Source organism: Leuciscus leuciscus (assembly GCF_965113295.1).
Source record: "Leuciscus leuciscus genome assembly, chromosome: 3".
NCBI classification, from domain to species: Eukaryota; Metazoa; Chordata; class Actinopteri; order Cypriniformes; family Leuciscidae; genus Leuciscus; species Leuciscus leuciscus.
This window is the reverse complement of record NC_138727.1, coordinates 8353136-8380340: the sequence shown is the minus strand read 5'-3', so window position 1 is coordinate 8380340 and position 27205 is coordinate 8353136. Positions and strand designations below refer to the sequence as shown.

Genomic DNA, 27205 nt, shown 5'->3' with positions numbered 1-27205 from the left:
GTTTCCAAAAGCATGTTTCTTCACAGCTTGATGCTTGATCGTCTCGTAGCATTCATAATTACTTTAGTTTGGTCATGTCATGTACCAATATAAATGAATAATATTCAGATAGTCAGAATATTATACCAGCTGTCTTTGTTAGTTAAACATTAATTAAGTTTATTTTTAAGACTAAAACTACCTAAATGTTGTAGATTTGTGTTTAAAATTAAAATGTAAAAAATTTTAATAACTGTTTTTCATTTTACTATGTTTTTAAATGTAATTTTCTCCTGTGATGGTAAAACTGCATCATTCTGCATTGTCACATGATCCTTCAGACATCATTCTAATATGCTTGTTTTGCTCCTTAATATTTTTGTGGAAACTGTGATACAATTTTTAATATTCTTTAATGAATAGTAAGTTTGAAAGAACAGTATTTGAAATAGAAATCTTTTGTAACATTATAAATACCTTTACTGTCAACTTTGATCAATTTAATGCAAGATTTCTGAATAAAAGTATTAAACTCTTTAAAATATAGCACAAATATTTAAACAGTAATATAATTCCATAATACTTTCTCCGAAATCAAGTCTTATTATCTTACATTATTTTTTATTTTATTATAAATTAAGTAAATGTATCCATCTACTAAAAACAAGACAAATTTTTTTTTATTTTTTTTTTTGCGTTTTAAAGTGAAGTTTGTTTGAATTTCTAAAAACTTGAATATTGTCTTGACAGCAATCAGCATAAACATGATGCATGCATAATCAGTATTTGAAATTTTTAAAACTATGCACATAAAAGTAATTACAAGTTGCATTCCCTATAAAATGTAAATGGGGAAACCTGTCAGGAGGAAAAGAAAGTGGAGAGAAAGAAGCCCATCAGCAAGAAATCAAAGACATGAAAATGTGAGAGGAAGAAAGTGCAGAATGCAATGGAATATCTGTACTTGTCTTATTGTATATGCAACACAATTGGTATTTTTAACCACACAAAAAGATTAAGGACACTACATAAACCAGTTGTGTTGAGTCTGTTGGACTGAATGTTTCTGTCTATGTGTGTGTGAGTCTAAGACCTCTCAGAGGAATTAAATGATGAATGTTCTGTGTCTCCTCCTCAACCTGCTCATTTTGGTGTCCTCCACTGTATTTTTATCTCTCTCACCCTTTTTTCTTCAGTTCAGAGCTGAATTAATCAAACACTCACTTTACCTAAAGCCTGATGCTGCCTTTTGTGATTGTGTCACTTGAACTGTGTGAAAAAAGAAGAAGAAGTAAACTCCTGGTGCCAGTGTTTTCTTTTCTTATAACAGACAGATTCAGAGTAAGGCGTAAGTGTTTCCACACTGAGTAGAGTTATCTAAAGAATGCACGCACACACACACACACACACACACACACACACACACACACACACACACACACACACACACACACACACACACACACACACACACACACACACACACACACACACACACACACACACACACACACACACACACACACACACACACACACACCTGTTTGTCCACAGCCACGGCATCTAAGCCATCGTACATGATGCTGACCCAACCATCTTTAGATGACAGGACAAACAATGACATCAGTGCCTGCAAAACAGAGATAAAATGGATTCATGTAAATAAGAGAATATTACTGTATCATTGTCAACAATATGAATATCTGTAAAATATTATGGGGAAGGTGAGATGAACAGAATTCTGCTCAGTTGAAGGCTACTGCACAGCAAAAAATGTGTTTTGTTTTTTGGAAAAAAATCTAAACATACTAAATTTACTTGAGAAGCAAGCAACACTTATTTATAGAATTTAAACTGAATTAAGTTTTTCCTCTATTGATTGTTTTTTCTTGTTTTAAACATACTCTATTTGCGTTGTTTCTAATTAAAATATGAAATGTATAATTTTTTTTTTTAAACTGGCAATGTGTCCGGCCAAGGAAAATATACATCTTTACCCTTTATTGAAGTATTATTAAACATTTTGTAAGCAATGTATTGCGTAGTTGTGCTTTTATTTGTAATAACGCAATGAAACATGCCAAATTGTGCAGACATCATTTCTGGCCAGTCTGTCATACAAAGAAATTAAGAACACATGCAATAACAAGAGAGAACCAACAACATATTAATAACTAATTATGCTGTAGTCAATATATGCTTTTTTCCTGTGAGTTTTTTGTTTTCTTATGCATGGTGGATTTTGCATTTCTATGCATTTTGTATAGTAAAATAAAACCTGTAGCTGTATTATTTTTTTTGCTAAATACATTTTTTTCAGATAAACACCTTAAAGCTGCAGTCCGTAGTTTTTCCTCTTTGTCGCCATCTCTGTTCGAAATCTGCAATTGCAGTTATTCAATTACGAATTGATTATTACTAGTATTAATAGTATCATGATCACGTTGCTAGCATGGTTTACCATGATTTACCATAGGTTACCATGATTTACCATAGTTTGCCATGATTTACTATAGTGTACCATGACATTCCCAATTATTATACTTTACGTGGGTTGTGTCTCGGCACATTCTACTTCTACTTCATAGATTCTACTTTTTGGAAGAATGACCAACATAAGAATTTTCACCGGAAAATGTCGTCTGAACAAGTAACATCCACTGTTCTGACCAACTAAGGGAAAATCGCTTATCATATCACATCAAACCGTGCAAATTATACTTTGTTCTCAAATTGTTAATGTTAACAACATCAGCACTGCGTGACTACATTTAATGCCCTTTAGATATTCATCCTTGTTTTCGCACGAGCCCGGTTGCAGTCTCTTTTTTTCTCTAGCCACTCCGAAGTCCGAAGTCTTTTGCATTTTACAACGGGTGAATCTCCAGTTGTCACTGGTGATTGTCGTTTGAACCTTTCTGGATCCGCCATCAAATTGATAAGTTTAATTATATCTATCAAGTGCGAAAAGTGTGAGAAAAAAATTAATCTCCACCTCCAACATCCTCACACGCAATATTTCCTACTAGCCGAGACTCCTTCTTTATGTGTACAGATGTGACGTAATGACGCAAAGACATGCTTGAATCTCCCATGGAAATCCACCAGTACCACTGGAATTAAAAACATAATTACAAGCTTACCATTTTAAAATTGAGCTAAGCAGATAGTTTTGAACACTGGCTGGTTATGCACTTTTTTATGTACTTTATGTATAATTTTTAACCCATAGAAGTTACGGACTGCAGCTTTAAGCAAGTTTAGTGTTTTATTCTTCCCTCATATTTTATATATATATATATATATGGGTGTGCTGATTTGTGTACAACAAAGTAATGACACAATGTGGACAAAATAAAAATGTGCATTTATTTAAACTGTCTGTGTTTGACAGATATTCAAATGTTTTGGAAAAAAATCGAACTTAATGTTAATTCATTACATGAGGGAATTAAAGTTAAAGGTCTAAACTAAAACAAAACAAAATTAAATTAAACAACTGAACAGGTACAAGAAACACTGTCCACCAGAACCCTGTCATCTTGATGAAATGAGCTTGTGTGACCTGAATCTGAAATGTAATGGTTTTAGAAAAAGGGCAAATGAGAAGGTTGATTATTTAATAAAAGATGCTATCAGTGGTCATAATTCATTCTTCACGAATTCCCCCTAAATGTCTATGTCTATATATGTGTGTAAGTGTGATTGCGACCGTCTTACCTGACCCAGGTTATCGAAGTTGTACTTCCTACGGACCCATTTGTATTTAGCCAGCAGACAATCTGATCTATTGGTGATGTTTCTAGTGTCAAAGCCTTCACAGTGATGAAACTTCCCCTTAAAGAGCTGAGTAAATAAAAACACCTTACATTTAGACAGCATTAATACAAATGAACTGATAATTACAAAGCAAACAACTGCTCTGACATACTAAAGGTTTATTTAATAAATAAAATCATTAATAAAAGTTAATAAAAATGAACTTAATTCAGATTTTTATTCTTTAAGTAATTTAGACACTAGCAGCATGTGTGTACCTGAACTCCCAGAATGCCAAAGACAATAAAGAAAGCGCAACAGATTAACACAATATTTCCAATAGGTCTGAGAGATGTGATCAATGTTTCAACGACCAGCTTCAGTCCGGGGGCCCTGCTTATGACCCTGTCAACACAAACACACAAAGAAATGCATATTTAGTGTTGCAACAATATCTGAACTCAAAGCAAAACCACTGAACTAGAAAGAGGCTGTTAATAAAATGGCTCAGAGCTGCACAACAAGCTGACGAGATGAGATGTGCTCTTGTATTAGCCTTGAAATGAATAGTCTGCTCAGCAGAATATATCTCCGTCTGTCTTTGTTCAAATATGTGTAGTGGAACAGTTACATATGGAAGCTCGATTCTGCCATGGAATATAAAAAATATTAAAAAAAGAGTAATTGTGACTTCAATAGCTCAAAAGCTTTAATAGTTTTCCGACTAAGATATCAAATGTTTCAAGGTTTCAGCACCATGGACAGCAACATTATTAAACGTTATTTTTTATTAGGGATACATTTTGTTTTATTGAGTAACTACTGGTTGCCTAGTAAAGCTTGTGAATGACATTCACGGATGTTGCTTCATGTTTTAGACAACGAATCAGATTTCTGTGCCACTACAAACAAAAATTTTGGAAGGAAAAGGCTACATATAAATGGAATCAGTACATAAAATGTTTAATATAAAAGATGAACGAGTGCTCTTTGCCATCGTGGCTATTTATCTGCGGCGAAAGCGGCGGTCTATCTAGGTTCATTAAAACCATTCAGGCTCGTACCCCTATATGAACAGAGAGATCATAAATTATAGGAAAGTTACTGACCGCTAAAATGAACTACTTTTCTATCTTGCCTTGAAACTCCACTACAGGATGTAGTGACGGATCACGTGCGCTCCACTGACTTCACTCCTGTTGGTTGTTGCTCCCGAAAGTCGCTCTTCATTTGTATAAAGTTAAACATATATATTGTCACACCACTGGACACGCCTAGTCGCTCGTGTTGCCGGATATAGTGGTATTGTGAACGCAGCTTCACCAGCTCCAATTCCAATTCACTTTCATTGTATTGAAAAAGCAGTGTGAACATTCTGCTAAACATTTACTTTTGTGTTCCACGGATGAAATATAGGTGAACTAGCCCTTTAAGAATATTAAAACAGCCTACAATAGAGGACATAATGTACTTCCAGACATTTATACACACCCACACATACCTTCAATAAAAATCTTACCTCAAGGGTCTTAGTGTTCTGAGCAGTCGAAGAACTCGTAAGATACCCAGGATTCTGTTCCCGCCAGAGGACGCGAGTGAGACCAGGATGTCCACAATAGACACAAATACCAGAAAGCCGTCTAGAACATTCCAGCTGCTCTTCAGGTACGAGCCTGGACCAGCGTACAGCCCAAGAGAAACCACCTACAACACCAACAGCATAATAATCATAACCATCACCATCACTGACATGTCATCAGCATATTGCATTATTATTATTTTATTATATTAAAAATATAAGTTAAATAAAAACAACCCTCTACGGACATACTGAAGCTCGAGTCGCCATTGGCTAGTGCATTTTTTTTTTTTACTCGCCAGACTTTTTACATGGAATGCAAGAACAATGCAAATAAACAAATTCTACATATATATAATATAAAATATACATTTCAAACACTATTAAAGACAAGTAGACAGTCTGTAATAAAATAAGAACAAATACAAGCAATAGCACATATTAACACAATAGAACAAAGATACAATTAAATAAATAGTGCTTTTCAGGGTTTTCAGGCAGATCTAACAATATTTAGATACAGATTAGATAGATTAGGTACAGAAATTGAATAAAGTAATCAAATTTAAAATAAAACGGCAAAGTCTTCACTGTATACATTAAATACAGATTAATACTTATTAAAGTTACAAAAGTTACTCAGTCAAGAGCACTGAGTGTTTGATTAACATTAAAAACACAGACAGCAGCAGGTATATTAGGCTGCTGTCACTTTAAGACAATGCATATACTGATATAGAATATACTGATACTGTTACATCATGCACTTAAGACATAACCGACTATGTTTACTAGGATACTCGCCAAGACAGGCATTTTGACAATTTTGTGTGAAATTGTCCGTTCAAGAGCAGGAAGACGTGAAAGAGCTCAAATCAGTATTTGTATATTTCAGTATATCCTGTCAGACGGGGTATACTGGGCTTTCTGTCAGATGCGCACGAGTTATCTTTTGCGTCTTCTTGCGCTTGAATGTTTAAATAGGCAAGGCTACTTGGCCATCGGGCCGTCCTGTCGAGCCCTGTATTTAGATCCAGCGCGTATATTCTCTTTATGTGGCATGTGTAAAAGCCTTTCTCTTTCTCTCACGTTGAGTGTGTGTGTGAGAAAGCGACAGATGGCGCTCTCAGCTAAAGGATGATGCGTAAAGCTCAGCAGACAATGAAATGATATATCTGAGATAAACTTATTTTTTGCCTCTAACTCAATCACAGGCGACTGAAATCGAACAGTTTTCAAGCCATTGGCTAATTAAAGACATTTTTAGTCGCCTAGCATTAAATTTGGTTGCTTGTGCGAGTGATTTACTCGCATTGCAGAGGGTTTAAAAATAATAAAAAATGTATTTAATCAATTAATAATTTTTAATTAATTTCCTACCTTCACAGTCATCTCAGCCACAAAGATCACAGTGAAGATGTAGTTGGACACTTTAAGAAAAATCCGCTCCTGTCAAACAATGATAAATGAATAATGAAAATGTCATTTAAAATGGCAACAAATGCACCATATTCATTACAGACCAATACAAGAGCAGCTTTGAGATGTTACCATGTTTCCCCTACTGATGAGAAGTCACCCTGTGGCTTTTTAAAGTATTTATTGTGCAGTATATTTTCATTACAATGGTTATTGTAATTTTGAAGTTGTATGTGGGTTTCTTTTTTTATTATGATAATGGGTTTAAAGATTAATACTTTTATTTAGCAAGGATGCATTAGATTGATCAAAAGTGACAGTTAAGACTTTTATATCGTTAACAAATTATTTTTATTTCAAATAAATGCTGTTCTTTTGAACTTTCTACTCAAAGAATCCTTAAAAAAAAAACATTTACAAAAATATATGACCTAAATATAAATATATGATACAAATCTAATATAAACACAACATTGATAATATTAAAGGTATAGCGGAGGATCTTTCCAAATTTTAGATAAGACCCGCCCTCTCCACTTTTGGAAAAGTTTGATTGATTCACCAGAATGATTGACAATTAGGAGGACCAATAGTATAGGTTACCCACCAGGAAGTAAAACATCCTCCGCTATACCTTTAAGAAATGTTTCTTGAGCATCAAGTCAGCATATTAGAATGATTTCTGAAGATGCTGAAAATGTATCTTTGCCATCACAGGAATAAATAGATCGTTATAACATTTACACTATTACTGTTTTACCGTAATTTTTATTAAATAAATGCGGCCATAAGAGATTATGCATGAGATTATGCAAAAATATTAAACATTTCACCGACACAAACTTTTGAATGGTAGTGTACATATATAATAGAGCTTAATGAAAGTGCTAGAAATGAGTGTAGTGATTGTGTTCACCGTGCTGTCGGGCTGGATGTCGGGTCTCTCTAGAGCGATTGTGATGCAGTTGAAGAAGATAAAGAACAGCACAATATGATCAAACATCTTATGAGTGATGACTTTCTGACAGCGCATCCGGAACCTGCAGAGAACGAGAGGGAAACAGCCGTGTGTATAGCATGAGAATGTGCAAGCACAGCATTCATTAGTTGTGTATATGTGTGTGTTGGCTGGTTCTCTGTGTTGCTACTCACTTATTATGAGGGGAAAATAAATAAAGAGACCAATCCTCATGGTCACTGCACCACTGGGGTTTATACGGCTCCAACAGTCTCTTCACAATGAGACACCAGCTCTAAACACAACATACAATACCAGATAAGAAGAAGAAAGATGCAGAAGGAAAATACACAAAGAAGTTAAAAAATTTAATAAATAAAAAGTTAGAGGTGCAAAAATTGCCACAATGATGCTAAAGTATGTTACAATCTAAATGTATGGGATAGATAGATAGATAGATAGATAGATAGATAGATAATTAAATAAAAAAAATAAAAAAATAATTAAAGAAGAGGCCCCACCTCCTCAAATTCATCATCATCTGCCCCTTGTGTGGATGTTGGCTCGGGGAGTTTAATTTTTGGAGAGGATGGATAACCTCCATCTAATCTGCCATTGCACTCCAAATATGGGCGTGGAACCTGCAAGAGCTCTGGAAAATCAAACGACCCTAGACATGACACTCCGCCCAGACTGCCGGTCCTGCTGGATTTCCCATCATCTGATTGATTTTCATCCATGCTGTCCTGTCCCGCTCCAGAAAGCAGCGACTCGCGATCTCTTGACTGAGCACGTCTTATTAGACTGGGGGCCTGGCCAAGACTGTTCCAACTGGAGCGGCGACTTCCCCAAAGGCTGGACTACAACAGACACGCAAATTGTAGCAGTTTATCATAGCATGCAACCAATGTAGTATGAAAGAATCATTCAAAAATCAGTAAGTTAACATGTATAGAATAGTGAGGAGAAAATAGAAGAGATTTACAAGATTACTGAATTTTGATTGTTATTAAACTTCATTACATCTAAAATGTAATCAAATGTTATATAGAGAGTATATACAGTATATATATATATACTCTATGTATAACATTTAATACAATTTTAGATTGAATTAAGTTTAATAACAATCAAAATTCATATATATTATTTATTACACCATGGTCTGATTCTGATTGGCTGGAAGGTAGCTCCAGGTCAAAAGTTTAAGGTGTTTTGTTGCATACTGAAATGAATGAAGTTCCAGGCGTGCATAATTTGATGGGTTCATTTAATCTTGTTCACTGCTTATATTACGGAGGCATGTATTCACAGCAGACAAAAAACCTGTGTGCATTCACAGCCATTCCAAACACTATTGTTCTGCTTCTGCTCCACGCTCGCACCTTTCTTCTGCTGGAGCCCTCTCTGGTTGGATCGCTAAAACAACATCCCTGCTTGAGTATTACTCACAATAAATGAAGCAGGGTTTTATGTGTTTGCACCACCGCTGCACGTGACTTAAATGAATAAAATAGCTTTGCTACATTATATTTCTCAGCAACAAGGGGGTAATATAGTTGTTTTTGAAGGAATTAAACTCACGGCTTCGTTGTGAGACGCTGCACAGATGCAGATTAGTCACACACACATTTCCCATCTCTCTCTCTCTCTCTCTCACTCGATAATTAAAATAAATGCTATAATTCATTCATTAAAATAGATGTAATCATACGCACTACTTCATCCCTGTGTCTGAATTAAAACTGAGCGCTGCAAACATCAATAACCGCTTTAACTTGTCCATTTTGGCAAATGACCATGGTATAAGCAGGTTAATCCACGGCTAGCCATGCATTAAACGGTTTGAATGTAATTTACTTTGCATCGGGTGGTTCGTTTTCTCCATGTCATGCATTAAAATCATTTAAAGGTGGGGTAAGTCGGCCGAGCCGACACAACAACAAACGTGTAGCCAGTCAGCAGTAGGGGGCGTATGACGTTGGAGGACGAGCAAGAGGGAGATTTGAACTGAAAAAAAGACTGCAGAAATAGAGATGAGACACAATAGAAAAGAGAAAAGCTCAAAAGAAAAACGAATTACCCCACCTTTAATGCACAGCTAGCACTTGCATATGTAATGGATGCTAATACAACTGATCATAGCGGTGAAGAGCAGTATTTTATTTTTCTTTCATATTTTTATATTTTCATGCATTTTATTAGTTAATTTATCCATACTTGGTTATGTATTTATTTATTTTAGTTTCAAATATTACAGGTTGGTGAAGTTCTAAATGTCTAGATGTGTACAGTTTTAGGCTACTTACGTTTCAGTATTAAACCAAAAATCCAATACAAAAAACAATAAAGGCAATAAAACAATAAGATGCCATGGTAAAACCACTAATGAAGAAGGAAAATTCTTTAAGTTAATGTCTGTTTAAAAAAATTCTTGCTGAAAATTTGTGATTAATATTCATGCTCCGTGTGAAAAAAGCCTTAAAAGGTATAATTCTAATATGATTATATAATTTTATTTCAATTGTTTTGAGATGAATACTATTTGTGTAGGTTTACATGTAACGGCATTTCCTACTCACCAGGGATCTCTGGTCATGGGGTTCGGTGGAGGTGTTGCTGTTGCGCCGTGATTGGCTGTAGATGTGTGACACCTCAGTTCTGGGTGTGGCGTTGAGTTGTATGTGTGTGTTGTGAGGTGGCATAGACGCTCGAGGTTCCAGGTGTCCGTTGGAGATGGGCATTAATGTCTGCATTTTCATCTCTGATCCTAATTTCAACAAGGGATTAGCATAAAATAATAAAGCACACAAACAGCTGTGCACAAAGACATGCACGAGCACAAACACACACACACACACACACCTGATTTCAGTAGTTCTCTCAGTTTGTCCTCATCACCATAGTCAGACGACATGTCATCATCAATGTCTGATCTGCTAGCATCACCCTGAAAGAGATAGAGAGAAATGACATTTAAAGACTTAAATTCAGAATTCATGATAATGAATGATTAAATTTTCATATCAACCAAAACAACACAAGGCCGGCATAAATAAATGCAGAACAAACACAATAACATTTGCTCTTTCAAGGGTATGCAACTCCCTACCTTCTACTTTCATGCTTAGTTAACCCGTTTTTCATTTTTTCCCTCGTCCTATTTCCTGCTGAGTCATTGAACTTCCATTCCAATGCATTTAAAATCAACATGAAACAGCATTCAGACCTATTTCACTTTTAAAATGTGACATACAGAGGTGGTCAAAACTGATGTCTGGCCAAGGAAAATTGACATCTTCACCCTTCATTCAAATATTATTAAGTGTTTGATAAAGATTTTGTAAGCATATTGGGTAGTTGTGCTTGGAGTCAATTGTTTTATTTGTGATAACGCAACGAAACATGCCAAATTGTGCAGACATAATTTTTGCCCAGGCTGTCATACAAATGAATTATGAACACATGCAAAAACAAGAAAGAACCAATTAAATGTTAATAACTGATTATGCTGTACTTAATTTTTTAGCTTTTTCCTGCAGTGAGCCACTTGTTTTTCTATGCTTTTTTTGCACAGTAAAATAAAACCTGTAACTGTAGTTTGTCTTTTATATATAAAATAAATAAAAAAATATATAATTTTGTCAGATAAATACCTTAACTAAGTATATATTTAAAAAATATAAAATATTTTATTCATAATTTGATGGTCATTTAAAACAAATATCCTCTCCGGACATTACTTTTGGTCACTACTGTATTTCTGGATGAAACAGTATATTTCACAGGAAAGAAACCCACAAGGAATTCATTTTTATTGTAAAAAGTGGGTGTTCAATACCAAAGCGAACCAGAAACACTTCCTGGAGGAGTTGTGCCACACAAGCAATGGATATTGAGATTTGCTTCTTTGTACTCCAAAATGTATTGTAAATCCATGGAAAATGGTGATGAAAAAAAAAGAAAAAGAAAAAATGTGAATGAATGAGAATTGGCATTTTCATCGGAAAAGTGTGTGTAAATGTGTACTGGCGTATTGTGTGAGAAGTGTCCAGTGTGTGATATTACCTTGCAGACAAAAGAGAGAGAGAGAGAGAGAGATAAAAGACAGAGAGGAAAAAAAAAGGAACAACAGAAGGTTTGAGTGAAAGCGTGTTCCCATCACACCAGCTGCAGCCCGGCGCCCGCGCTTATACACTACAGATGCGTCTCATCTACATCAAAATTACACACACAAGCCAAACATACACCGATCCACACAATCAATCTCTTTGATGTGACACCAATAACGAAAAGAAACAAGCGTGTGTTTTTGTTCATTTCCATGTGCGCTCAAAGGAAATCCCTTTTTTCATGGTGTGCATAACGGTTACTGTGCTGTAATTGAGTTACAGTGCAATAATTCCAGTCCTCTGATAACATCTTACTCTTAACTTGAACAATTCCCTCTTGGAAACTCAATTAAATGCAATATGGCCACATCTAATTCACTCGTGCGGAGGATTCGCAGAGATGTTGAAAAGCAGAGGAAGAAGTTTCATCGAGTTTGTTACAGTAGTAGCCCCACAAAGTATTTAGAGACTTAAGCCAAAGCGTACAATGTCATCGCATTAGATGCAAAATATCAAAGATATTACAAGCACACTTTTTAAGCAAAACATTTCAAGAAAATAGATAGAGTCCCTAGCTCAACATCTGGCATCTTACCTCAGCTTGGAAGCCCTCTACTAAGATGGCAACCAGTAAGTTGAAGAGGACGTAATTCCCAAAGGTCATCAAGGCCACAAAGTACAGAGCGGCCAATGGGGAGGTGGAGGCCATGCCGTTATACAGAACCACGTTCCAGTCCTCCTGGGTCAAAATCTGTCGAGACACAGGACGACTGTTAGCTCAAATTTCACTTTTTAAACTATTGTCTCACACTGTGTAAATTACATCTAATCAGAAATAAACACCTTTATCTAAACGCTATTAAAAACATCTAAATATAATTTATTAATTACAACAACACCTCTATGTGTACAACATACCTTGAAAGAATCAGAATTTATCTAAATTTGAACAAAAATCGATATAATTGGTGATATACAAATATTTGCATATTTACAAAATTGTCTTTAAAAAAATTAAATAATAAAGAAAATAAAATCAGTTTGAGAAATGAATATGCATGACGTCACTCACTGCCCACCAAACTGACCAGATTTACAATATTTAATCTACAGGTATTACAAATTACTATTATTATAATATATTTGTGTTTCATTTTAACGACTGCAAAGTTTATCTGGCATGAAAATATCCTTTCCTTAAAAATACACAAGAAGGAGAAGAAGGTGTTTAAATTCATTTTTACCTTTGCAATACAAATTGCAAAGTTTACCCAGCATGACAATGTATTTTCTTTAAAACACACTATTTCCACACACACACACAAAAATGAACATTTACAATTAACTAAAAATATAATAAGATAAAAAACCTCATTAGCCCAAGCAAAGTAGCAAACTATTTATGATGTTTACACCAACTAAGAGTTATTTGACTAAGAGGTATTTTTTACACCAGGTAAAACAAATGTAAACTTTATTATTATTATATTTTTTTGTGCCTCATGTAAAATTCAACTGCAAATGCAAAGAAACTTTGTGTAGTTTGTTTTTCGCACATTCACAACAGAACCCGAACCCATCTCTGCCTCTTCCTGCAGACTGATTTAGAACAGAGGAAACACAGCAGGTTCAGTCTGGAGTTTATATTCTGCTTACGCACGCACGCACGCACACACACACACACACACACACACACACACACACACACACACACACACACACACACACACACACACACACACACACACACACACACACACACACACACACACACACACACACACACACACACACACACACACACACACACACACACACACACACACACACACACACACACACACACACACACACACACACACACACACACACACACACACACACACACACACACACACACACACACACACACAAAAATAGAGATTAGGGAAATTAAAGGCTCCCGGTACAGAAGAAACCCTGACTCCGGTGGCTTCCCTCAGGGCCTGGAGTTAATACAGCACCATATCAGTATTTGCACAAGTGTCACCCCCGGTGACCTCATCACACTGCCCAATACTGCAGGGAGAGGGATGATGACCTCATCTTGTCTGCAATATTATAGGGCAGGATTTGGTGACCTCAGCAATTTCAACTCTGACACAACTTGTAGAAGTTTGAATAATCCCAGTCTTAAAAGTAAGACTGATATATACATAAACACACACACTCATAATAGAGCAGACGTGAGGCTTTTTATTGGTATTATAAAGTAGAATGGAGAAGAAAAATTACAGTTTTGGAAATGATTTTCAAATCATAAATATAAATGTACAGCTTCAAAAATGAGATGACGCAAGGATTTGTTCCTTAATTTAAGGGAGGCTAAATACCCACAGTCCCTTGCCTCAGCATTTTTGCTAAATGCTGCTGTTCCCACATTGAGGAGTGAGTATTTAAAGCTTGCCTCCGAAGACTAAAAATTATATTTCTGAAATTTCTGAATACAAGCTGCTGTAAGCATCAGTTTAGTGACCTATAGACTCTCAGTGGTCAGCGAAATGTGGGGATTTCAGGAACAGCAGCTTCAAAAAACTAGTTGTATGTTTTTTCATTCACTTAAGAGGACTTTTATGTTACTAAATAAGTAGAATAATATATTTCTACCTCTGAAAAAAAAAATTTGACATCCATGTATTGTTTATTAAACAGTTTGTGAACATTTTTCTGACCTGGAAAACGGTGACGATGGCCCAGAGGAGTGAGTCAAAGTTCTTCCTATCAGACACCGTGTCTCCATTCTCCAAACGTAGAGTAAACTTACACCCAAACAGATGCATTCCCAGTATACTAAACACAGAAGACGTGAGAGAGAGAGAGAGAGAGAGAGAGAGAGAGAGAGAGAGAGAGAGAGAGAGAGAGAGAGAGAGAGAGAGAGAGAGAGAGAGAGAGAGAGAGAGAGAGAGAGAGAGAGAGAGAGAGAGAGAGAGTTTCAAAAACAAAATGTCTACTGCATTACATAATGCAAGAATATCAGGGTCATTTTCAGGAAAGTGTGTCCAATTCTGTCCAATTTACCACTGATATAATTATCATAATACAGAACAAAAATATCGTATTTTCACTTTGAAAAGGCTGATATTTGCTAGTTATGGATGAAATGTACCATTATGACTCTGAAGCTGAATTAATATTTTCATGAGTACCTGACAGCTTTATTATCGTTAACTAAAACCATAAAAATTACCTGAAATAAAATAAAATATAAAAGTAATATTTCATTTCAGCTAGTTTCTAAGATAATAAAAACTTTACAGACATATTTAAAAATCACAAAAACTGATAAAACACAACAAAATTACTAAAACTGTAAATTAAATAAAACAGAAAATATTAAAATAAAATTCAAAATATTAAAAACTATAATAGTATATCTAATGATATTAAAATTACTATATTAAAATAAACACTGGTTCTTGAGTATTGTGAAATTATGAGCATATTAATTCCAAACTCACTGTAATGGGATTGAAATAATGTTGTGCTTGAGGGTTATTAATAATAATTTGCAAGGCTGTAACCATATATTTAAAGTCAGCATGAAATGTATTTCTAAATACATATTATAGATCATATTTTAAACTATTCATCTGTGTATGTTTTATTTTAAAAAAAATTTTTGGACCTCGTAATGTTTAATCGAAATGTCATAACTGGACCTAAAAAGCCGATGCATTAAACCAAGGTTTTCTTTTTCAATATTCCGTTACACTTGAATATATGTCACGATATAAAGACCTCTTGCTACTTTAAGATTATGGTCTAAGAAAATAAAATAAAATCACATTACATGATAATGTTAACATTTTTAATAATGTTAAAATAGGGTAATATTACTGAATCTGATTATGTGCTTATCAATTTCATTGCGAGTGCAGTGCGCTTGCGTGAGTGCAGTGACTCCGCCCACACACTCTTCTGATTGGCTGTGATTTTTGATTGATTTTGTTATGTTTCATAGTCATGTCACATCTGGCGTGATTGACAAATTGCTTGTCGCTGGAATCTTATCGTGTCGCATCTGGTTAGGACAGTGTTATGGTCTACATGTAATAAGACTCATTTGCTTTCAGTCAATACTACACTCTTGTTCTTATATGGAAGCACTTTCATTCAAACCTAAAGATGAAGATGAAGAGCATCAGCAGCATGCAGAAGGTGGCCACATTGTCCATGGTCTTCATCAGTACCACCAGCTGCCTGCGCAGAGCGGGGAGGAACCGCACCAGCTTTAGGACCCTGAGCAAACGGAACGTCCTCAAAACCGAAAACCCTCCGTCCCCCTGTCCAACGATCTCACACACACTGCAGAAACCAGCAGACAGAACACGTGTGGTCAAAATATACAATGAATTCACAACAAAAGAATCCGAGCGTAAAGGAAAGCGAACAGCACAGAACCTGATGATAACGATGATCCCGTCGAAGATGTTGTAGGGGTTGCTGATGTAGTTGAACAGTCCGCAGGCCGAAAGCTTCAGGAGCATCTCTAACGCAAACAAACTAGTGAAGACAATATTACTGATCTCCAGCACGTCTGTCAGCTCGTCCGGCTAAAAGTTAAAAGACAAGAAGAATATGCAACACTACTTGAGTTTTATGTCATATGTCATGGCCAACCAATGCATATTAGTGTGAACATGCAGGTCTATATGATCGTTTAGCCTGTTTTTTGTCCACCAGATGAGTCCCATTACTTAGAAAAGTAAGTAATACTTCTACAAGCGCATGATTTGAGGTATCATTCATATCTGTAACACATACGATCCTGACATGAACTTATACAAAAGATTAACTACAGTGTTGTTACTGGCATGGCATTGAATTTGTGCTTCTTCTCTTTCTCTCCATGTGGGTTTATTTCTTTCCGAGGAAGAGCAGGCACTGTTATTAACCGTGTCTACTGTAATGTAAATAATCATTTCCCTGGCAACAGTGTGAATGTCCTCTGCCTCAAACCGGTTAATCTCAGACTGCCTCTCTGTGTCACACAGACACACTAATCCTAACCAAGGGGGTTCATTAAATGCAATATAAGCCATAAACATGCATACAATCACAGCGCAAACAGCAGTGTGATGATCACTTTGTGTTACAATGGGTGTTTTTATGACACTAGGGTATTTATGTGTACAGTATATGCCAGCGATAACATACAATAATAATAATCATCATCATGTTAAAATAAAAATAAATTCTTATTGTATGTATAAATTATAATAAAATAAAAACAATAATAAAACTAATAATAATAATAATAATAATAATAGCATTAATAATAATAATAATTATTATTATTGTTGTTGTTGTATGTTCAAAAGGATTTGTTTTTGATTGGTTGTATTGAAAATAAGGATTAAGCTTTGGTCCAGTACAATATTAAAAATATAATAATAATAATAATAATAATGTTAAAATAAAAAAATCATTATTATTATTGGATGTTTAAATAATAATAAAATAATAAAATAAAATCTACTACTAAAATTACTACTAATACTACTACTATACTAATAACAATAATTATTGTTGTTGTATGTTCAGAAGGATGTTGTTGTATTGAAAATAAGAATAAAGATTTGATCCAGTAAAATATTAAAAATAATAAATTATTATTCTTATTCTTGAAAAAGCTCAATTTAATTGTGTGGAAAATGTCCTATTTTCAATTACAGTTTATTTAAATATTTGTATAATAAGGTTACATATTGTAATGGTAAATGGTAAATGGACTGCATTTATATAGCGCTTTCACAGACCTATGGCCACCAAAGCGCTTTACATAGCCTCACATTCACTCATTCATACACCGACGGCGTCAGCCATGCAAGGCGCCATCCAGCTCGTCGGGAGCAGCTGGGGTTAGGTGTCTTGCTCATGGACACCTCGACACTTGGTCAGGTGGAACCGGGGATTGAACCACCAACCTTTCGATTTGTAGACAACCTACATTGTAGAGCTCTCTTTTAAAACTGCAGGATACTTGAGCAAAAGTCTCCATTTAATCTCTCCAATGTCTATTAGAAACAACTCAGATATTGATATCTCTTTTGTGATTTGTGTATAAATGAGTGTATTGTTTTCACCTGTTCATGGTACTCCACACCCATGCTGAGTGTATTGATAAGGATTGCTATCATTATCCCTCTGTTGAAGTACTTGCTGTCCACAATCCGCCTCAAAATGGCTCTGGCATAATGAAAACACACACACACACAGTTCACATTCCCAGACTTCTTTTCTCCCATATCTTGGTTTCTTTTGCTCTGTTCCGAGCTGACGTCTGGCCCCTGCTTCTCTGGGTCCGATTCACCATTGGAGTCGCAAATAACACCATCACTTTCCTGGGCGCAAATTGGGCAGGAGGATGACTCTGAAGACACCAGCCCCACCCTGCTGTCCGCACACACACTCACACATGTCCCTGGATACACACCTGCAGTGAAGGACAACGGATTTAATATTACACATGAGTAGGACTGGGGCAAGTTGTCACATTGGATGTCAGTAAAAAGGCCCAGTTTACACAAATGCTTGCTTTCTTATGTGTCTACACAGAAACTGACTCTCAATAATATCTACCCCGACTACGATCGCTTGAGTAAATAGTATGACTAGCCCCAGCCACCCACATTATATCCAAATTCTCCAAATGTAACCTAATAATTAGACAATCCAGTGGCACATTAGTGAATTGATTCCAGTTTAGGGCACTGCAGGCACGTGTCTTTAACACACATGCTCTGTGATTTGCTATGACAATAGTGATCGATACTGTCTCTATTTTGTAATCAGGACAAAGTCTGTCTACACCTGCTTTTTGAGACCCATCTGCTGGGACTGAGCTTTGATCATCTCCAACATATTTATGATTTACGATTAATATATCTGTTGATCATTTCAAACAGATGGAGGACACCAACCCCAGAAAAAAAATTTGCCACCAATCCTTTAATTACCCTAAAGGGATCAAACTGAATTTATCTATGATTTTATAGATTTTAGCATTAAATAAAATGCCAATTCTACCATTTACTGTCTTTGTCAGAACACAACATTTATTGTGTGGAAATAATATATGGCTACTGGCCTATAAAATAACACCATAGAGGGAGCTATCAGAGTTTTAACATTTTAAATGGTATTTGCAGAAGTCTGCTGATACGTTCCACCAAACATCCTGTTTCCTAAAAATAATACAGTACCGTTTGTTTAAGTTTAGGGTAAGATTAATTTTGTTTATAAAGAAAAAGTACTTTTGAACTTTATATTCTTAAAAAAAAAAAAAAAATCATGAAAAAAAAAACGTAATGAGGTTTCCACAAGAATATTTATATAGCAGCTGCTTTCAACATTGATAATAAAAAGAAATGTTTCTTGAGTACCAAATCAATCACAGGCAATTACAGGAATAAATGCAATAACGGGAAACTTTTTTTTTTAAATATATAAAAAATAACACCTGTCTAAGAGCAACCTGACCACATATTGCATGCTTAAGTTTTGCAATATCTATTAAATGCAATTGCACAGAAGTGTGGAAAGGAATGTACTTTAGAAGTTTCCAAAATGTTGAAAAATCGCAAGGCTTCCTCATCGGGTACAGTAATTTCAGGCAAAAGTCAAGAGGCACAAAAATAATGACTAGACAGAGTGTGCGTTTGTGCAGACGGTTCCCTCAATTCAATTTGGAATTATTAGGGCATGACAAGTGCGCAAAGCTAAAGAAAAAAAAAGTATTTCATTATCTATGTTATTAAGTTAAAACCCCAGAGACAGAATTTACTTTTAATCCACAACCCGAAGTCAAGACAGCAGGCCCAAAACACTTCCGTTTTTGCATTGAAATTGCATAATTTCTACTTAATAAGTTTTACAGTATGTACAGTGGCCCAACAAGTATTTGTACCTTTAAGCCACAATTAATATAAGACTGTAATTGCATTATATAACAAAATACTGCTTATCTGTGTTCTTACCGTGCTGCAACTTGTATGTATCATGGTATCCACTACAAACTGAGATCTTCCTGCCATAGAGTCCATGATGGAAAGCTGGTGCTTTGACTCCTCCGGTCGAGTGTGAGCGAGCATGTGAGTTTGTGTACATTTTGGAAGGCAGGATGGTGGGATAGTTCATTCCGAGCCTCAAACCCTTTAAATTTTGAAGTGCAAGTGGGAGTGATGGCGACTTTTTGGAATTTTGTGTGTCTCTATCGAGATGAAGGGTCTTCATTTCTATGCCATTGCTGAGGTAATGTTGATTCTGATGGGGGTGATGATAATGTAGCATACAGTATTGGGTCGGACCCATCTTTGTTCCATTGTCACTCCAATATCCATTAGTCCCACCCACTGAGAGGGAGCTGCTGGGATTGGCCACACCCCCGTGTCTCTTAGGGCATAATTCGCCATAGAGGCGTGCGGCGTGACGGCAAAGTTTGCGGCAAATGTGGGCGAGGTACTTCAGCATTTCTTCATAGCAGGATCCTGGTTCGGTCAAGCTACCTAAGGTGGATTCATTACTGCGGAAACGTGCTCGCTGCTCCTTCATCAGCTGGTTCTCACGTTGTTTGGTCTCGGAGAACTGTGTTGCAATGACGACCAGGCACAGGTTGATCATGAAGAAGGAGCCTACCTGCGGACAAATCAGAGATGTTGAAAACAATAGTTCAAAAACATTACAGGGTCACGAATGGCAACTGCAAATACCTTGCTACAAGTATACTGATGATTGTCACTGGGTATTCATGCACATTTCAGGACACCTATCTTTCTTTTGTCTTTTTATCAATAAAATTATAATTTGCATGGCGAATGTTTAGTGTATGAAGGCTATCCCCTCTGAATGATGTTCACTGTTTTTAATATTTTAAACTGTAATAATATTTCACAATATTAATTTTTTTTATCAAATAAATGCAGTCTTGGAGAGCATAAGAGACTTCTTTCATAAACATTAGAAAATCTTCCTAATATTCCAATAACCTTTTCTTTTTTGTAATGTCTCTCAGCCATCTCTCTTTCAACAGTCTTTCTTCAAATCCCCCTCTTGCTCACTCTCGCTCCTTCCCCATCATTTTTGGACATGCCCCCTCCTGCTTATAGAGACAGAGCGCAACGCGTCATAATCTGAAGACCACGCCCACCGGGGGGGAAAACAGTCCGACTTTGCATTGCGAGAGGCTGCCTCCTTGTCATTTCTTGCTTCTAACAAAATACAGAATAATGCCTAAAAGCTGCTATGTGACAAGGTGTACAGCAAACAAGCTAAGAAACCCAGAAATAAGTTTTCATAAGTTGTCGACCCCAAAAAACGAGCGTTTGAGGACATAAAAGTGGATACAGGCTGGAACGAATGGGTAAATTGTGGGATCCTGACACTCAATATGCACTAAAAATACACCACGTGTGCAGTAAGTTAAACATTTGGTCACTGGTGAGTCAAATATCCAAATGTCAGTTTTATATATTATATCTCTGTAAGATAAACGTCTCAGGTTACGACTGTAACCTATGTTCCCTGAGAACAGGGAACGAGACACTACGTCAGAATGACGCTATGGGGAACGCCTCAGGCGTGACAGGTGTCTGAAATCAAATATCATCTCACAGCAATCATGCTGACCGGCGACAGCCCGTGAATCATTAGCATGAATGATTAACGTGCAACCTGCAAGTATAAAAGGGGCGCTTTGCAAACATGACAACATCCTATCGTCTGAAGGGACTGTTGCAGGCAGGCCCCGAGGCATGGCAGGAAGACGTAGTGTCTCGTTCCCTGTTCTCAGGGAACATAGGTTACAGTCGTAACCTGAGACGTTCCCTTTCGAAAGGGAACTCTACACTACGTCAGAATGACGCTATGGGGAACGATATACCAACGCCACCATGCTAAGGGGAGTGCCTGCCAAAAGGCAGTGACAACTGTCAGAACCGGCAATTCAAATGAACGCTAGTACCACTCACCCCCAGGTCACACTGAGCTGTCAGTGACAGCACTCCCTACGGTCATAGCCCAAGCTAAATGACACCACAGAAAACCTCCATAAACATAGTTTAGTGAAAGGTCTACCTGGGCCTGCTCAAGGGCCAAGGACCACAACTTCAACTTCTTAGAAGGGGTCCCTTCTAGGGAATGTGGCTAGGGAACCTGAGGAACCCCAGCCAGTCACTATTCAGGGGAACGTGCCGCCTGAAACGCCACCAGGCAGGCCTGACCTGGTGTCACTATATAAGACACTACAGTCTGGCCACTTCCTGTCTTTCCGAAGACAGAGCCTCTGGACACTTGCCTTTAGGAAGGCATCCAACCCGAGGGACTGTGAAGCAGGCAGTGAACCACTCGGACCGGATCTCAGAGACGGGATATCCTGGAGAGTATGACTCAGCATAGTGCTTTACAACCCTTGCCAGCGAGGGGAGTTTCTCTACTCAATCCACGGATCAACTCAGTGTTTGTGTTTCAAAACACTGAGGAGGCCTGTGAGGGCCTAAGGGCTGATCTAACTGGGAGGCCTCAAGAGAGGCCTACGACCGACTGACCAGACTCAGGAGACCACATACTCATACTGACCCTCAGTGAGGGGAGGAGCATTAGATCTACCTGGTAGGCAACCAGGCTGTAGCAGGAAAAAGAGGTTCCAGGAGGGAACCCGTAGCAGAGAATAAAAACTTGAGTCGAGCCAGGGCGCAAGCTCACCTTCGCTAGCTGCCTGATAAGGTCTGCTAAACTGAAAGTAAGCGGCCACTAGCTTACAAAAACCCAGCACCACTGTGAAACTACTCTCAGGGAGACCTGGAGAGGCCTTACTACCTGACAACCACAGTATGTGGGAGCTCACTTTCAGAGAGGCCTGGTGAAGCCTACTATCTGATAGCCACAGAACGTGGGAGCTCACTTTCAGAGAGGCCTGGGGAGGCCTACTACCTGACAACCACAGTATGTGGGAGCTCACCTTCAGAGAGGCCTGGTGAAGCCTACTATCTGATAACCACAAAACGTGAGAGCTCACTTTCAGGGAGGCCTGAAGAGGCCTACTACCTTAAAGACCATGCTAAGTGGAAACGCACAGTAAGTGGGAGCTAACCCTCCAGGGAGGCCTGGTAAGGCCTACTACATGACAACCACAGTATGTGGGAGCTCAACTTCAGGGAGGCCTAGTGAGGCCTACTACCTGATAACCACAGTGCATGGGAGTTCACTTACAAAGAGGCCTAGAGAGGCCTGCTACATGACAACCACAAAACGTGGGAGCTCAACTTAAGGGAGGCCTAGTGAGGCCTACTACCTGATAACCACAGTGCATGGGAGTTCACTTACAGAGAGGCCTGGAGAGGCCTACTACCTGACAACCACAGTATGTGGGAGCTCACCTTCAGAGAGGCTTGGTGAAGCCTACTATCTGATAACCACAGAACGTGGAAGCTCACTTTCAGAGAGGCCTGGAGAGGCCTACTACCTGACAACCACAGTATGTGGGAGCTCTCCTTCAGAGAGGCCTGGTGAAGCCTACTATCTGATAACCACAGAACGTGGGAGCTCAAGAAAAACCACATTAAGTGGAAACTCAAAGTATGATGGAACTCAACTCCAGGGAAGCCTGGTGAGGCCTACTACCAGAGAACCATGACATGAAGGAGCTTACTTTCAGGGAGGCCTGGAGAGGCCTACTACCTGAAAACCACAGCTGACAGTGGGCCAGACTGGCAGTCCAGTTGACTGTCTATGGGGCTTTGCCTTCAGGGAGGCCTTATGAGGCCTACTACCTGATAGTTCAACCTCAGGGCCACTTAGTACCACAGTATGAGGGATTCAGCCCTCAGGGAGGCCTAGTAAAGCCTACTACCTGATCCCCACAAAAAAATGTGGGAGCCCATCTTCAGGGAGGCCTGAAGAGGCCTACTTCCTGAAACGGTCCAATCAGCTGGATGTGTACTGCTGCTGGGGACTCGCCTAACAGGGAGGCCCGGTCGAGCCTACTAGCTGATAGCGAGTCTTTCTGCTACTTTAATGAACACTGCTGGAACCATACTAATAAAAAACTTTCCTAAAGTTTTGACCTAGTGTATGCTCCACAATGTTGTGACCCACCTCCGAGGAGGCCTGTTAAGACCTACTACTCGGTAGTGAGTCTTCTGCCCGAACTACCAGGGCCAACCAACGAAGGTGAGCTGGCCTAGGAGCCCTATCTTAGGGGCTACCCGGTCAAGGAGGCCTGCTGGGGCCTACTACCTAACTGTGCAGCCTTCAAGGCAGAAAAACTGTTACTACAGCGCTTACAGCATCCTGGTACCTAACCACATCGCCAAAGGTAGTGTACTCAGCACAAAGCAAAACCCTCATAGCAGGGGAGTACAACATACGCCACTCTGCCTAGTGGAGGCCCAATTTCAAGGGCCTACCTACTAAATGCATGGGCGTCAGCTCATGGCAATGCCCTGGCTTCAAGGGAGCGGAGTTCAAATACCGGAATGAAATGTAGTTAGAACTGCCTGCTCAACCGGAGCCATCGTGGTGTGAGGTAGATAATACAGAGCTGAGAATGGATTACTCAAAACTACCCCGCGTTTAGTGGGGGAGTAACACCATATGCCCCTGAAATGTTAGCCAGGGAGCGGGCCTGCAAGTGGCTCCAAAGGGTAACAGGGATTTGTCCTGTGCCCACCCTGGGGAAGCGGGGCTTGCTTGCAAGCCAACCAACCTTCACCCCTCGTTCGAGTGGCTCAGCTCAACGGGCTGAGTGGAGCCAGCTCTAGAGGCCTAATCCAAGTAGCTCTGTTCGGCAGGGTCTGGCAAACTATCACATCGCAGAGCGAAAGACAGCCTAACCCTGACTGAAGGATCATACCTCAACTACCACCCTGCATTACTCTACCACCCCTGAATGCAGTGAAAGGGGCGGGCCTTGGCCAACAACTCCCATTTAAGGGAGGAGGCTGAAATCTAGGGGAGGAAGCCTAACACATAATGAATGTGGCAGCTATACTTAGCAGAACGCCTCCAACATCCCAAACCTAGCCTAGGCCAGCTACAGAGGCGGCCCGGGTTAGGGCCGACCTACAAGCATAGATCTACCTGAGAGCTCGGAGGAGCCACAGCCTACTTGATTGAGAGGCTGTAAAACACTCACCCACTGACACCTTACAGAGCTCAGGGGAGCGAAGTACTCAGGATACCAATGTCACAAACCAATAGGTAAGACATAAGATCTATCTGAAGCGCCAGCGTCAGTCTAAACCTAAAGCAAAAACGTTTTTTTTTTTTTTTTTTTTTTAGGAAGACCAACTACTCTACCCCAGGGTGGCTAACAGCCCTGCGGCTAAAAAGAAATGAGCGGTGGCCCACCACGCATAAAAAATGTTATGACAGGAAGGCCATCACATACTCAAAACGGAAGCCAATTTTCCTTGAGCTTCTCGTTAGATCGTTCCAGCCACCAACTGGGGAGGCTTCAGGGCCCTGAAGTCTCCATACTTTACCTTTTTATTCTAAGAATGACCCCTAGGTCTATACAGGGAACAAGGCTTCTGTAGAGAGATACAAATAAGTGTTAGTTATACACACAAATTCTCCAAAAACCAAAAAAGTTCACCTGCGGCGTGCGGAGTGAAGACTTCACCAGAAAGGTCTCAACGAACCTGGGGTCCACCACTTTTACATGCCTAAAAGAGGCACTCACATCAACCAGTTGCTACGGCGGGCCATCAGAACATAGTTCTCATCATAGGCCCAACCCCAGGACTGGTGTAACGCAAACGCCTGGGGAGTAAAGAAGAGGGAGAGGGCCGGTAGAAAAAGCCCTCCAGGGAGGTCATACCCTTACTTCCGCTGAGCGCTGCTCCGCTTGCGCTGAATGACCTCCCTTAAGTCCCTCTTCTTGCGGGAGGCTCGCCTTCTCTGCGTCCTACTCCTCCCTGGAGGGGGCGCACGAGAGGCAACACTAGACCTCTGGCCCTGTCTATGGTCCTCGGACCAAGACGGACCAGGTCCTCCCGCCTGCCTGGGCCGGGGCCCGGATCTCAGCGGTATACAAGTTTTAAATGCGGCTGAGCGCGCCTTCGCCTCCCTAAACTTTCCAACCACCGCCTCAACGGAGGTGCCGAAAAGTTTAGTGGGCGAAACTGGTGAATCAAGGAGAAGGGCCTTTTCCTTCTCCCCGATATCAGCCAAGTTGAGCCACAGATGCCTCTCTGTGGCCACCATCGCCGCCATCGACCGGCCGATCGCGGCAGCAGTCTGTTTAGTGGCCCGGAGAGACAAATCTGTGGTCCGGCGCAACTCAGCGACCGCCTCAGGGGACAGCCCCGTCCCCTGGTCGAGATCCCGCAGCAGATCAGCTTGGTAGGCTTGGAGCACTGCCATGGTGTGAAGGGCAGCACCAGCCTGACCTGCTGCCATGTACGCTCTGCCATTCAGGCGAGCCGTGACTTTAAGAGGCTTGGATGGCAGAGTCGGAGCTTTTAGTGTCGACGCCCGCCCAGATACGAGATAGTTAGCAAACGTCTCGTCAATGGGCGGCATCGACACATAACCATACTCCCCGATCCCCTCAACATCAGCGAAATTACCCCGCTGATGTCGATGAATACGGGCCGAGTATGGTTTCTCCCATGCCCTCTCGATCTCAGAATGAAGATCTGGAAGGAATGGGAGGCTCCGTTGAGCTGGTGGTCTATGTTCAGGGAGAAATCGATCGTCTAACCGGCCGCGAGCGATCTCTCCCTGAGCGCGCCGCCATGGCAACTGAAGCTTGTCAGTGGCGCGCTCCATAACTTCCACCAACTCAGCGTACATGGGGCAGGATGGCTGACGAGGTTGAGGATCTGATTCATCCTCCTCAGCCATCTCTTGCCCAGCCTGAAGAGCACTCGCTGCAGTATCAGTAGGAGAATCTTCTCCGTCATCCACCTGCAGCTCACTCTCGTCAGCCGATGACTCGTCCGAGAGGTGAACAACCCTCTCGAGACTGTCAGCGAGCTCCATCTGGGAGCCCAATGAAGCGCGTCGCCGCTCTGCCTCGGCACGGAGCGGGACCCGATCCGCGAGGACCAGATGCTGAACTCTCTCCCCTCGAGAAGAGAGCCAGACGAGAGCGGAGCGTTCTCATAGGAAAACACTCACAGTTTGCACAGGATGCTCCCTCGAGAGCATCCCGTGCGTGCTCTTCACCCAGACAGTACACGCACATCTCGTGAGTGTCACCCGGCGACAAATATCTTGGGCACGGGTCAACACATTTGACAAATTTCTTAGGACTTGCCTTGGACGTGCGTTTCATTTCCTTGCTGGAGTAGACGTTTTTAATTACAGACAAAAACAGTCCCTGAAGACGAAAAGATGTTGTCATGTTTGCAAAGC

The 27205-nt window shown here is 39.5% G+C and overlaps 1 protein-coding gene across 4 annotated transcripts in view; it reads right to left on the bottom strand.

Moving 5' to 3' along the window:
- Positions 1–27205, bottom strand: part of cacna1hb (calcium channel, voltage-dependent, T type, alpha 1H subunit b) — a 106821-nt gene that overhangs the window by 13230 nt on the left and 66386 nt on the right. For all 4 annotated transcript variants that reach the window (XM_082163746.1, XM_082163748.1, XM_082163747.1 and 1 more), the window contains 16 exons: positions 19825–20482; positions 17932–18281; positions 16247–16398; positions 15965–16150; positions 14518–14635; positions 12402–12557; positions 10560–10644; positions 10277–10464; positions 8216–8554; positions 7889–7989; positions 7653–7776; positions 6698–6766; positions 5258–5442; positions 4017–4143; positions 3700–3825; positions 1520–1609 (listed from right to left, as the gene is read on the bottom strand). In XM_082163746.1, coding sequence (XP_082019872.1) covers positions 1520–1609; positions 3700–3825; positions 4017–4143; positions 5258–5442; positions 6698–6766; positions 7653–7776; positions 7889–7989; positions 8216–8554; positions 10277–10464; positions 10560–10644; positions 12402–12557; positions 14518–14635; positions 15965–16150; positions 16247–16398; positions 17932–18281; positions 19825–20482 — 3054 coding nt within the window. The remainder of the gene's footprint in view (positions 1–1519; positions 1610–3699; positions 3826–4016; positions 4144–5257; positions 5443–6697; positions 6767–7652; positions 7777–7888; positions 7990–8215; positions 8555–10276; positions 10465–10559; positions 10645–12401; positions 12558–14517; positions 14636–15964; positions 16151–16246; positions 16399–17931; positions 18282–19824; positions 20483–27205) is intronic.